Source organism: Cebus imitator, unplaced genomic scaffold (genome assembly GCF_001604975.1).
Source record: "Cebus imitator isolate Cc_AM_T3 unplaced genomic scaffold, Cebus_imitator-1.0 Scaffold652, whole genome shotgun sequence".
Taxonomy (NCBI): Eukaryota; Metazoa; Chordata; class Mammalia; order Primates; family Cebidae; genus Cebus; species Cebus imitator.
This window is the reverse complement of record NW_016107967.1, coordinates 312497-326773: the sequence shown is the minus strand read 5'-3', so window position 1 is coordinate 326773 and position 14277 is coordinate 312497. Positions and strand designations below refer to the sequence as shown.

The 14277-nt window shown below is 41.6% G+C and overlaps 1 protein-coding gene across 1 annotated transcript in view; it reads right to left on the bottom strand.

Annotated features, from left to right (window-relative positions):
- Positions 1-14277, bottom strand: part of DNAJA2 (DnaJ heat shock protein family (Hsp40) member A2) — a 19770-nt gene that overhangs the window by 2329 nt on the left and 3164 nt on the right. The window contains exons 4-8 of the mRNA XM_017517914.2: positions 11421-11501; positions 10903-11036; positions 7605-7801; positions 1204-1348; positions 948-1075 (exon numbers count right to left, since the gene is read on the bottom strand). Of these exons, the coding sequence (XP_017373403.1) occupies positions 948-1075; positions 1204-1348; positions 7605-7801; positions 10903-11036; positions 11421-11501 (685 nt within the window). The remainder of the gene's footprint in view (positions 1-947; positions 1076-1203; positions 1349-7604; positions 7802-10902; positions 11037-11420; positions 11502-14277) is intronic.

Genomic DNA, 14277 nt, shown 5'->3' with positions numbered 1-14277 from the left:
AAAAAAAAAAAAAAAAAAAGAAAGAAAATCATTAGCTGTCAATACTTAAAAACTAGAAAATTTCTACAGGAGACACGCCTTCCTGCATCCAGCACAGACATCAGCTGACTCGAAGTAGGTAGTGGTCCTGCCCTCTGCAGGTGAGGAATCTGATCTCTCCAGGGAGTGCTAGTCCTTACCACTGCCCACACCAGTCTGCTCTACTCCTCTACAATTCCCTGCTTGGCCCCATCAACATTTACACCAGCAATTCCCCATTTCCTAACAACTAGGAAAGACTACCAATCGCACGAACATACTTTAAAACTGACAGTAACATGACTATTAAACTTGAAGTCAGCTGGGTGCAATGGCTCACAACTGCAATCCCAGCGCTTCAGGAGGCAGGAGGAATGCTTGAGGCCAGGAGCTTGAGACCAGTCTGGACAAAACAGCAAGAATCCACCTCTATAAAAAGTTTTAAAAAGCATTAGCCAGGTGTGGTGGTGAACACCTGTAACGAGTCATGATCATGCAACTACATGCTAGCCTGGGCAACAGAGGGACCCTCTTAAACAGAAAGAAAGAAACTTGCCAGGCATGGTGGCTCATGCCTGTAATCCCAGCTACTTGATGGCTAAAGCATAAGAATCGCTTGAACCTGGAAGGCAGACGGTACAGTGAGCCAAGACTGCACCAATGCATTCCAGCTTGGATGACGGAGTGAGACTATGTCTCAAAAAATTTTTTTTAGCAAGGCATGGTAGCATACACCTATAGTCCAGCTACTCAGGGGGCTGAGGTGAGAAGACTGCTTGAGCCCAGGAGGACGAGGTTGCAGTGAGCTATGATCATACCACTGTACCCCAGCCTGGGCAACAGAGACCCTGTCTCAAAAAAAAAACCAAAAAGAACAAAGAAAACCCCAAACTTGAAGTCAGTTGTTGCTTCATTGAAAGAACACTTACAGAAAGCTTGTCTGGGTTGATCCAGTTGTTTTCAGGAAACTGCACATCAAACTTTATGTAAAGATCACCTTTTTCAAAGGGATTACGATACTGCGGCATCCCTTCACCTCGAACTACCCGAACACATCCTATTAAGAGGAAATGATTAATAATTTTACCCAAAAGAAGTGTACAATTTTTTGAGTTATGCAGTATAAAAAAATTACAAATTGTAAGAACACCTGAAAACCAGAATCAGACCAAAATCATGATTTACCTGGTTCAATTACTTTGCCAGGGGGATATTTCACCACAATCTGACGGCCATCAAGGTGCTTAAATGTGAACTGAAATCCACACAGAGCTTCAACAAGTCCTATTTTATATGTCATATGCAAATCATTCCCATCTCTCTGAAATACCTATAAAGCACAAAAGAAACACAGTTTTCCAAAAATTATGGAGCTATACCCTGTGGCATTATGTTCCTCGACTTAATTTCAAAACCTTGTTTCTACCACTCACTGCAAAACAAAAGTGCTACTGTCCCTAGTGCCCTAAACTTATATTAGGAAAGCTAGCTATTCCCAAGTAGTATGCGAGAAACTTCCATGAGGAAGGTGTATTGAAACTGGTAAACAATGGCATATATAAAAGCAACAGACCTGAAGTTCCCAAAACAGGGCCAGGTGCAATTATGGCCCACTTTTGGACTCTGCCTCTGGACAAAAAGCTACAGAAAGCCCAGAAGGCTTCTGCAGAACAGGCTCATCATGAGTGCTCCCCAGACATGATCACAACAGAGAAGGGGGGAGGGACCAAGGTTAACATAAAAAACCTCAACCAGCAACACCCAGCCAGCAAAGTCAAGGGGCTCAATTCCATGCTTCACACATGTACCAACAAGCCTCACACCTCACTAAAATGCAAAACTTGGCTCATTCAATATCACACTAAAAGCCTATGAACTAGGTAATGCAAAAGGTATTGAGAATAAGCACAAAGAATGTTTCTGAGTCTTCAATGTGTAGGAAAAATACATACAATCTCACATGCCCAACCTGCAATTTTTGCTTAGATTTTACAACGGTTGCTCTTCTTGCAAAGAACAATCCTGGCTGGTTCACTTATAGAAAATCTGGTAGACAGGTTATTTTCCTATGTTATTCCCTTAAATTTACCCATTAAACAAAGTTAAACTATTACCTTAACCAATGATTCTCTGAGTGTGGTTCTAGACCAGCTGCTTGAGGAAACTTGTTAGGAAAACAGATTCTTGGGCCCCACTCCATTCCTGCCAGAAACAAGGAAGGCAGGGCCCAGCAATCTGTAGTCCTAACAAGCCCTCCAAGCAATTATAGTGTAGGCTAAAGTTTGAGATCCAAGAGTGTATATTATCCATGCACATTTATTCAAGTGTTCCTTACAATGGGACCAATAGTTTCTTTAATGCAGGACTTTTCAATGCATTAAAATTGCTAAGTAGGTCAGGTGCTGGTGGCTCACACGTGTAATCCCAGCACTGTGGGAGGCCAAGGCAGGTGGATCACCTGAGGTCAGGTCAGGAGTTGAGACTAGACTGGCCAATATGGTGAAACCCCGTTTCTACTAAAAATACAAAAATTAGCCTTCTGTAGTCCCAGCTACTCAGGAGACTGAGGGAGGAGAATCATTTGAACCCAGGAGGTAGAGGTTGCAGTGAGCAGAGATTGCGCCACTGCACTCTATCCAGCCTGGGCAATAGAGCAAGATTCCGTCTCAAAAAAATAAATAAATAAAAGCTAAGTATAGGGTCAGAGTTTTGGGAGACCAGGTCAAACGCAACATAGGGAAACAAAAAAATTAAAACATAAAATAGGCCAGCTGAGGCAGGACTATTCCTTGAGTCCAGAGTGGAGGCTGCAGTGGTAGTCCCTCCTTATTAATGATCCAGCCACTGTGATCCAGCCACTGCACTCCAGCCTGGGTGACAAAAGGAGACCCTGTATCTTAAAAATAATAAATTTAAAATAAAATGCTAAGTATTCTATAGAATGCCAGTGTTCCAAGAACCGTCTTACCAAATATCCTTTGTTAAAGTCATATTAGAAATAGAGACCAGGGCTGGGCATGGTGGCTCACGCCTGTAATCCCAACACTTTGAACCCAGGAGGCGGAGGCTGCAGTGACTGGAGATCATGCCACTGCACTCCAGCCCAGGGTGACACAGCGAGATTGTCCATAAATAAATAAAAGTGAAGTAGGGGCTGAGCATGGTGGCTCACGCTTATAATCCCAGCACTTTGGGAGGCTGAGGCAGGCAGATCACTTGAGGTCAGAGTTTGAGACCAGCCTGGCCAACATGGTGAAATCCTGTCTCTACTAAAAATACAATTGTGCCACTGCACTCCAGCCTGGGCGACAGGACAAGACTGTCTGAAGAAAAAAAAAAAAAAGATGTAGGGAACAAGAAGAGATACATATTATGTTCTCATACAGGAGAGTTCAACTGAAAGTGATTTCAATAAAAAATGATTATCAGAATGATTGTTGCTATGGTGGGGGGTAAGCTAAACAATTTGATGTTAAAAGGTTAAACAGAATAAACAAGCAAGAACGCCAGAGAGTTCTCACTATTAAGATCTGGCCAAAAATAAATAAATAAATACATCAGAACAACAACAAAAAAAGGCCAGAGAGTTTCTGAAAAACAAGATTAATGAGGAGGGACCACCAAGCACTAGAACATAAAACATTTAAAAGTTACAATTTCTGAATAACAAAAGTACAGATTATAAAGGCGTGACTAACATCACCAGGTTCTATGGTTTGGTGCTGTATAAATGCACTATGGTAACCAGACCACTGAGACACACAACAGTCATACTGCTAAGTGACATGGGAAGATAATGACTACAGATGATACAGCACTCCCAAGAAAGAACTAAGACAAATTTCCATTTACCACCTTGTATTTTCTACCTTAGACAACCAGTTACACCTGCCTTCTGTTGAAAATTCCTTGCCAATTCCACTGCTGCCAACAATTTTAAGAGATTACTTACTTCCCAACACCTCCCCACAACCCTAAGAAAGAAGCTTATTCATAATCTCATTTGAATCTTTAATATCTGAAAAGTCCAGAGAAGCTGAAGCTAGTAAATGGGGACCAGACCTTAAGTCCTTTGCCTCCAAATCCAACGACACACTTTTAAAAACCCAATTTAATTATGCAGCAACATTAAAAACTAAATGTAGAGGTAAAAAAGGTTTTACCTTCAGTTTGATATGCCCCGAACCAAAATAATCATCTTTTGTCTGCAAATAACCATTCCTTCTTCACTTCCTCACTATTATGCTGCTGCACTGCCAAAAATCATTTGACAATGAACTCGAAAATACTTCAAGGATTCCATCTATGAAAATGCCTAGGCAGCGTGGTGGCTCCCAGCACTTTGGGAGACCGATGTGGGCAGATCAAAGGTCAGGAGTTCCAGACCAGCCTGGCCAACAGAGTGAAACCCTGTCTCTACTAAAAATGCAATTATTAGCTGGGTGTGGTGGCAGGTGCCTGTAATCTCAGCTACTTGAGAGTCTGAAGGAGGAGAATCGCTTGAACCCAGGAGGTGGAGGTTGCAGTGAGCTGGCATCGCACCATTGCACTCCAGCCTGAGCAACAGAGTGAGACTTTATCTCAAAGAAAATGCCCAGGCATTGTTTGTACCATTTTACAATACAGTCTAACCTACCTAACTGTACATCCAAGCAGAATTACCAATTACTTAGCGTCTTGTTATTTTTCTCCCTCATATTCCTGGTATGGTGGTGTACACAGCAGCAAGACTGAATGAACAAGGAAGTAGCTAAAATGTCAACAAATAGGAAATCTTGTAAATACTTGATCCTACAAGACCCAAAAGCAAAATTCTAAAAACTACTCTTATTTTTTGGCAACCTAGGAGACCTTTGCTATTTGTAGAGTTGGCAATTTCCACAAAAAACCAAAATACATAATTTGTAGCTTTGATGAGTCATGAAAGCTGACTAGCATGCCCTGACTGTCCAGGAGATCAAGCCTGACTTTGTGAGGGATTACAACCAAATTCCTAAAATCTGCATCTCAATATGGCTTTGTTGTTCTCTACTGGAGTCTTACAGTGATTTTAAAAATTTACTCTATTTGGAGAAATGACCACCACAGAAAATATAACCTTTAAATTATAAAGGAACAAATAAGGCCAGGCGCAGTGGCTCACGCCTCTAATCCCAATACTTTGGGAGGCTGAGGTGGGTGCATCACCTGAGGTCAGGAGTTCGAAAGCCAAGTTGGCCAACATGGTGAAACCTTGTCTCTACTAAAAATGCCAAAAACTAGCCGGGTGTGGTAGCAGATGCCTGTAATCCCAGCTACTGAGGAGGTTGAGACAGGAGAATTGCTTGAACCTGGGAGGTGGAGGTTGCAGTGAGCCGAGATCGTGCCACTGCATTCCAACCTGGGCAACAAGAGTGAAACTCCATCTCAATAAATAAATACAGGGACAAATAATCAGCTTACCCATCTTTTTTTTTGAGATGGAATCTTGCTCTATCACCCAGACTGAAGTGCAATGGTGCAACCTTGGCTCACTGCAACCTCCTCCTCACAGGTTCAAGCAATTCTCCTGCCTCAGCCTCCCTGGTAGCTGGAATTACAGGCGCCAGCCACCGTGCCTAGCTAATTTTTGTATTTTTCGTAGAAACGGGGTTTCACTGTCTTGGCCAGGCTGGTCTTGAACTCCTGACCTTGTGATCCACCTGCCTCGGCCTCCCAAAGTGCTGGGATTACATATGTGATACATCGCCCCCAGCCTGCCCATCTTTTTAGAAAATTAAAAAGAGTAGGCCAGGCGCAGTGGCTCACACCTGTAATTCCAGCACTTTGAGAGGCCGAGACAGGTGGATCACCAGGTCAGGAGGTTAAGACCAACCTGGCCAAGATGGTGAAACTCTGTCCTTACTAAAAATACAAAAAAAAAATTAGCTGGGCATGGTGGCAGGCACCTGTAATCCCAGCTGCTCGGGACACTGAGGTGGAGAACTGCTTGAACCCGGGAGGCAGAGGTTACAGTGAGCTGAGATCGCAGCACTGCACTCCAGCCTGGGTGACAGAGACTCTGCCTCAAAAAAAAAAAAAAAAAAAGAGTAACCTGTCACTGAACATAATACAAATTTACCATTTCTCCATGTTCATTGGGCTTATGCATAGGAGAAAATTTTAGGGCAAACTAAAAAGATGGTTAACCTGTGAGGTAAAGGCTTTCAGAGGAAAGCATAAGTAAATGTGATCAAGAACAAAACCAGAGTCCTGTCAAGTGCTTCTAACATTCAACAATTTCGATGATTACTGAAAGGTTTTTTCATAAATAGTCCCAGATATAATGTTTATGAGTAAGGTCCACGGTATACTATATGGACATTAAAAATATACAGGTGCAATGTTAAAATCAAAACATACACTAGGCCTGGCATGGTGGCTCACGCCTGTAATCTCAGCACTTTGGAAGGTCAAGGCAGGAAGATGGCTTGAGCTGAGGAGCTCAAGACCAGCCTGGGCAATATGGCAAGACCCTGTCTCTACAGGCATGGCGGTGCGCCAGTTGTCCCAGCTATTCAGGAGGCTGAGATGGGAGGATCACTTGGGCCCAGAGGTGAAGATTATAGTGATCCCAGATCATGCCACTGTCCAACCTGGGTGACTGAGCAAGACCCTGTCTCAAAAACAAAACCCCCAAAAACATACACTAGAGACCACATTCTTCAGAAACGTCTAAAAAAATGTTATTGTCCTGGCGCGGTGGCTCACGCCTGTAATCCCAGCACTTTGGGAGGCCGAGGCAGGCAGATCACGAGGTCAAGAGATCGAGACCGTCCTGGCCAACATGGTGAAACCCTGTCTCTACTAAAAAATACAAAAATTAGCTGGGCGTGGTGGTGTACATCTGTAGTCCCAGCTACTAGGGGGGCTGAGGCAGGACAATTGCTTGAACCCAGGAGGCGGAGATTGCAGTGAGCTGAGATTGCGCCACTGTACTCCATCCAGCCTGGCGACTGGCGACAGAGCAAGACTCTGTCTCAAAAAAAAAAAAAAAAAAAAGGGATTTTGAAAACCCCAGAACCCTTTCTAGGATAGCTCACTTGGCTACCCAATAAATAAAAACCAAATCAACAGAGCAGCAGAGTTTCACAGTGAAAAATAGGCTGCCTTAGACCATTTGGTCCAATGCCCTTATTTTCATAAACAAAGAAATTGAGACAGTAAGATTACCTACGGTTTCAGTGCTAGTCAATGACCAAGCCAGAGGTGAATCGCTTGAACCTGGGAGGCGGAGGTTGCAGTGAGCAGAGATCGTGCCACTGCACTCCAGCCTGGGTAACAGAGGAAGACTCCGTCAACAAAAAAAAAAAAAGAAAAAGAATACCGGAAAAAAAAAAAAAAAAAAAAAAAAAAAAAAAAAAAACAAACCAGGACTAAAACTGACTCCTACAGTGCTTCTAACTGTGCCTGCCTCGTTAGTCTTTCTTACACAAGCCAGTCTTATGAAGTTGGCCATGTTGCTCCAGGGACTCCAAACAGATCTAACCTATTTCTCACAAGCAAGAAGTACTTCTGAATAAAACAAAATACAAAACCAAAACAAACTAAAAAACAGGTAAAATCACCTCATGTTCTTTCTCCTGTAGCAACAGAACAATGTCTCCTGGTTCCACTCCTGGGGCCTGGTCTGCTTCCCCAGTAAATGTAATTCTCTGTCCATGTTTCATGCCTTTGTCTACGTGGACTTCAAGAATCTTGACTTCTTTAATCACCTTCTTCCCTTCACATTTTTTACAGCGGTCTTTTTCATTAATTACCTCACCTGGAAAGAGAAGTCATTGAAACTTTCAGCAACAGTATTATACTGTACTTTTAATATTCTTACTATTTAAATATACTTTCTGAACTTATTTTAATTGCTACCTAAGTTTTTATTCAAAGCAACATTCTGAGGCCGAGCATAGTGGCTCAAGCCTGTAATCCCAACATTTTGCGAGGTCAGCGTGTTAGGATCACTTGAGCTCAGGATCTGAGACCAGCCTGGCAACAGTGAGACCTTGCCTCTACTACAAATAAAAAAAAATTAGCTGGGCGTGGTAGTACACGCCTGTAATCCTGGTTACTCGGGAGGCTGAGGGGGGAGGAGCGCTGGAGTCTGACATTGCAGTGAGTTATAATCACGCCAATGCACCCCAGTCTGGGTGAGTGTGAGATCATGTCTCAAAACAAAACAAAACAGAAAAGCACTATTCTGAATAACAAAAACTTACATCTTACTACTGCAGATTACCTGAGGGACTCAGCGACCCACTATTTCAGAATGTAATGTATCCATACCATGTTTAGGGCAACATAGCTTTTCTCTTCCACATATTCTTCTGAAATATTTGATTATGGTGTAAAAAAGCAAAACTGTCATTTTACATAGTGTGAAAAAATTGTGTCACTTTCTAATGGCCAATTACTGGCACATTTGAAGGCTTAGAAAGATATGTATAACTGATTATTAAGGGACTGTTTCTGTAACAGTACTTATATTCTTCAAAACACTGGTTCTTCAAAATGGTAATGGCGGCTGGGCATGGTGGCTCACACCAGTAATCCCAGTACTTTGGGAGATGGAGGTGGGCAGATCGCCTGAGGTCAGTTTTGAGACCAGCTTGGCCAACATGGCAAAACCCTGTCTTCACTAAAAATACAAAAATTAGCTGGGCGTGGTGGTATGTGCCTGTAAACCCAGCTACTTAGGAAGCTGAGGCAGGAGAATCACTTGATTCCGGGAGGCGGAGACTGTGGTGAGCTGAGATCGTGCCACTCCATTCCAGCCTGGGAGACAGAGCGAGACTGTCTCAGAGAAAAAAAAAAAAAAAAAAAAAAAAAAAGGTAGTGGTACATGGGAAAAGATTTCAGTCAACTTACGTTTCTTTTTTTCGTCTCTTTTAAAATTCTTTATTTCTCTTGAGTCTCAAACTTTCGTTTCTTGATAGCAGGAGTTGTTAGCAATTTTAATAAGATAAAATGAGACCAAGAGTGGTGGCTAACACCTGTAATCCCAGCACTTTGGGAGGCTGAGGCAGGAGGATCACTTGCACCCAGGAGTTCAAGACCAGCCTGGGCAAAATGGCACAACCCCATTTCTATAAGAAATACAAATTACCTGGGCATGATGGCAAGCAGCTGTGGTCTCAGCTACTTAGGGGGTGGGCGGGGGGGCCTGAGGTCAGAAGATTGCTCGAGTGTGGGCAGTGGAGGTTGCAGTAAGCAAAGAGTGTACCACTGCACTCCAGCCCGGGTGACAAGATCATATCTCCAAAAATAATAATTTTTAAAAATAAAGTAAAATACCAAGATTCTGCAAGAAGGGAATATCATATGTAGCTTCTCATAATTATCTCATCACTTCCAAGGACAATTTGGAAAAGGATGCTCCTTAACTGTACTTTTCCTAACATGGTAGCCACTATCTACCTGTAGCTACTTAAGTTTATGTTTTAATTAATTCAAATTTAAAATAGTTCCCCAGTCACAATAGCCACATATGAAGTATGCAGTAGTCACATGTGATTAGTGGTGAATAGTGGCTATTGTACTGGACACTGCAGACACTGAACATTTCCATCATCACAATATGGAAAAAATTCTATTGGATAGCACTGCTCTAGAAAGGTGGGGGTGGGGGAAACTACTTGTTTTTACAGATAAGATTTTTCTTTTCTTTTTTTTTTTTTTTTTTAGATGGAGTCTCCCCCTGTGGCCCAGGCTGGAGTGCAATGGTGCAATCTCGGCTCACCGAAACCTCTGCCTCCTGGGTTCAAGCAATTCTCCTGCCTCAGCCTCCCGAGTAGCTGGGATTACAGGTACCCGCCACCAGGCATGGCTAATTTTTTGTATCTTTAGTAGAAATGGGGTTTCACCATATTGGCCAGGCTGGTCTCAAACTCCTCATCTCGTGATCCACCCACCACAGCCTCTCAAAGTGCTGGGATTACAAGGGTAAGCCACTTCACCTGGCCTAAACAAAATTTTAATCAGAACACAGCCACACCCATTTGTCTGTGGCCATAATAGCATTAAAAGGTCAGAGATGAGCAATTGTGACAAAAACTATTTGGCTTACAAAGTCTAAACTATTTACTTTTATAAGGACAGCTTCAATCTCAAGATTAATCCCGAAAAGCTAACTAAAGCTTACAGTAAAATCTTCAACTTATCAGAATAACTAAAAAATTACTTGTTTAGCTACTTATTATTTGATGATTTGTCCCTTTGTAGCTTAAAAAGTTCTATTTGATAAAGGAGATAGTCTTCCCATGGTGGTCATTTCTAAAGAAAGTAATAAAAGGTTATATTTGATAAAGAAGGAAATAGCAAAGGGGCAAATAATCATCTTGCCCCTCTCTTTGGAATTAAAGAGTCACCTTTCACTAATACAATACAAATCTACCATTCTATGTTCACTGGGCTTAAGCATAATGAAGTAATTACTTTCGCACTTTATTTTTTTGCATCAAAGTCTTGTTCTGTCACCCAGACTGCAGTGCACTGGCATGATCACAGCTCACTGCTCCCTCAAACTCCTAGGCTCAAGTGATCCTGCCTCAGCCTCCCAGGCAGCTGGGACCACAGACATGCTCTGAGCCCCTCATTACATATTTTTCTACACTTTTTTTCCTATAATAACGAGGTCACACTACGGTGCCCAAGCTGGCCTTGAACTCCTAGGCTCAAGCAATCCACCTCTTGTCTCCCAAAGTGCTGGAATTACAGGAATGAGCTAACATATCCAGTTTCCTGTTGTTTTTTTTGTTTGTTTTTTAAATAAGATGAATACAAATACCCTTTGAAATAAAAAATTCTAAACTTCTCCAATATCTGCACTCAATCCGGTCAAAAATAAAAGCAGAGAAGTACCAGGACACATACCTTCTCCGTTACAATCAGAGCACACAGACTGCATCTGTTGTACCATTCCTGGAGCCAGCTGTCTGATCATGATGCGCACACCTCGACCTCGACAAGCACTACACTTCTGGACAGCTCCAGACTTTCCGCCTTGGCTAAAGCAAGCACAAAAATACATTAGGTTTTTGTCCGTAGATCACTCCAATAAGCCCTGACACATAGAAACTGCTTTTACCTTCATCTTCAAACCCAATAACTTGTATTTAAATTGACTTTTAGAAGTATCAGAAACCGTCCTGCTAAGATTTATTTATTGAGATGGAGTACAGTGGTGTGATCTTGGTTCACAGCAACCTCTGCCTCCTCCTACCTCAAGTGATCCACTCACCTTGGCCTCCCAAAGTGCTGGGATTACAGGTGTAAGCCACTGCGCCTAGCTGTAAGTTTTAAATCATAATAATTTTTACCTGGTACAGATATTCAGTGTGATACTGGAAGAACAGACAAAATGTACCCAATAAACCGGAGGACACACTTACCCACTGCATGCACTACAGAGTACATTCTTGCTAAGTTGTAGTTTGGTTGTCTTGCCATTATACAGATCTTCTAATGATACTCTGGAAAGAAAAGAATTGGGTTCAACCAAATTTTGCCACATTTTGCTAAATACAAAATACAAATAAGAGCTGATACAGCAAATTCACCATTAACTTTTAAAACATAATGCAAAACACCTCGTAATCTCACATTAAATCAATTCAACTAAAGTTTTATTTTATGGCTCAAATTAATAGAAATATTTTACGCCTACAGACAGTATATATATGATACTCAAAGCCAGAACCTACAGCATCAGGACAACAATTTGCTGTGGCGGAATTTCTGATAAAGCTGATGACTTCACAAACTCAAATATCAAAACCTTCTGTTCTCAGGCATAAGCCCTCCACCTAACTCCTAATAAAAACTCTTCAGAAGAGGTACAATTATTATCCTCATTTTATGTGATAAAGCTGAGGCATGGAATGGTTAAGAAACTTGCCCAAGATTACATAGGTGATTTACATAGGTATCTGGTTCCAGAGTCCCTGATTCCTCCATGGACTACACAAGTCTTCGAAAGGCTACAAACTTATATTTCAGCTTAAGGAAGTCACTGAGACGGCATATGTCTTAAAAAAAATAAAAGTGGCCCTACTGTATGACAGAAAGGAATAGTTTTTCATGCCAGGTGCAGTGGCTCATGCCTATAATCTCAGCATTCTGGGAGACTGAGGAGGAAGGATTGCTTGAGCCCAGGAGTTCAAGACCAGCCTGAGCAACATAAGTAGACCTTGTCTTTACCAAAAAATAAAAAAACAATTAGCCAGCCATAGTGGCATGTCTAAAGTCCCAGCTACCCAAGAGGCTGAGGCAGGGGAATTGCTTGAGCCCAAGAGGTTGAGGCTGCAGTGAGCTGAGATTGCACCACTGTACTCCAGGCTGGGAGACAGAGTGAGACAAGTACTTATGTGTGGAGTTTTCTACTTGTGGCATCAGGTTGGTGCTCAAAAAGTTTCGGATTTTGGAGCATTTCAGATTTCAGATTAGGGATGGTCAGCCTGTTATATTCACTTTAAAATCCTCAGGGTTAAAGGAACAAAAAAATAGTTACAAGTATTTTACAAAGCATCTATGCTATTTTGTGATATTCAAACTTTCTCAAAATTATTACTTTCAGAAACTTAAACTGTTGTAGGTAGGATAAGGATATCCCACGTATGGACAAAACATTACCAACGACACTGTCAAATAATGAATGACCTATCTACATCTGAGCCTTAGACAAAAATGCTTGTTGCATCTTTTATACTGTGTTAAGAACCTTTAACCAAATCATGTAAAGAAAATAGGTCTTTCTTCCCCTACATATTAAATTACAATTGGTATGCACAACCGCTATCCTCACTATCCTCAGCCAGAAAAAAATACACATTTCAACAAAGAAGGCCAAGGAAGGAAAAATGCAGGTAATGCTTTGGCAAGGTTGGCACTCTCCACTAGTGGGGCCTAAACTGGCACAATCCCTCTGCAAGGCAATTTAATTGTATTTATCAGTCTCAAAACACTCATGCCTGCCTGGGAATCCCTGCCAAGGAGAAACAAAGCTGTATATAAAGATACTCATAGCAGCGCTATTACAGAAAAAAAAAGTGGTAATACTCTATGTAAAAGGTAAACGGTTATATGATAGAATGCAGTATTATAAACATAGTATTTGTAATAACATGAAAATTTTAAACGTTAAGACAGCAGAAAACTATTTATTGTATAGCATGAAATTTTTTTAAACATGAAGAACTATAAGGTACAGAGAGCAATCTCTTGATCCTATTTGCTCTTTAGACCATTTTTATATTAAAGAAAAAATAAGGAAATTAATCCACACTACACAAATATTACCAATGATATCCAAACGTTAATTTCTGAGAGTAAATTCTTTCAAATGTAAGGATTCAATGAGACTCAAGTTAACTGATAATATGACTGTCTCTAATTTATTCAAATATATAAACTAGGGTATTATGAAATAGTTTAAATAAGTACTTGAACTTCAGCCACTGGCATTTGCTAATAAAATCATTTATCGGTCCATGAAAAAAAAGAACAGGAGAAAAAGACCTCCCAGATTTTGCAAAGTGAAACAGTTATTTTCACATTGGAGAGGGCTTTTGGATTCACAGTCTAAGATCAAGGTCAGGCACCATTCATGTGTTGGCAGGTTAATGTCAGGCTGGAAGCCAGCAAGCACCATGGAAACCAACTTAGGAGAGTTCACATTGAGGATCAAGTAATGAGTGACTCTAACGTGTACACAAAGTAGGCAGACAGTCACTCATTTTTAGTTTCTAAATAAAAGGTAACTTGGAATATTCATATACCTCAAAGAAAATAGGCTGGGTGGAGTGGCTCATGCCTGTAATTCCTGCACTTTGGGAGGCCAAAGTGAGCAGATCACCTGAGGTCAGGATTTCAAGACCAGCCTGGCCAACATGGCAAAACCCCATCTCTACTAAAAATTACAAAATCAGCTGGGTGTGGTGACAGGTGCCTATAATCCCAGCTATTTGAGAGGCTGAGGCAGGAGAAGTGCTTGAACCTGGGAGGTGGAAGTTGCAGTGAGTCAAGATCACGCCACTGCACTCCAGCCTGAGTGACAGAGTGAGATTCCATTTAAAAAAAAGATCTTCTTAGCCAGGCACAGTGGCGCACGCCTGTAATCCAAGCACTTTGGGAGGCTGAGGCGGGTGGATCACAAGGTCAAGAGATCGAGACCATCCTGGTCAACATGGTGAAACCCCGTCTCTACTAAAAATACAAAAAATTAGCTGGGCATGGTGGCGCGTGCCTGTA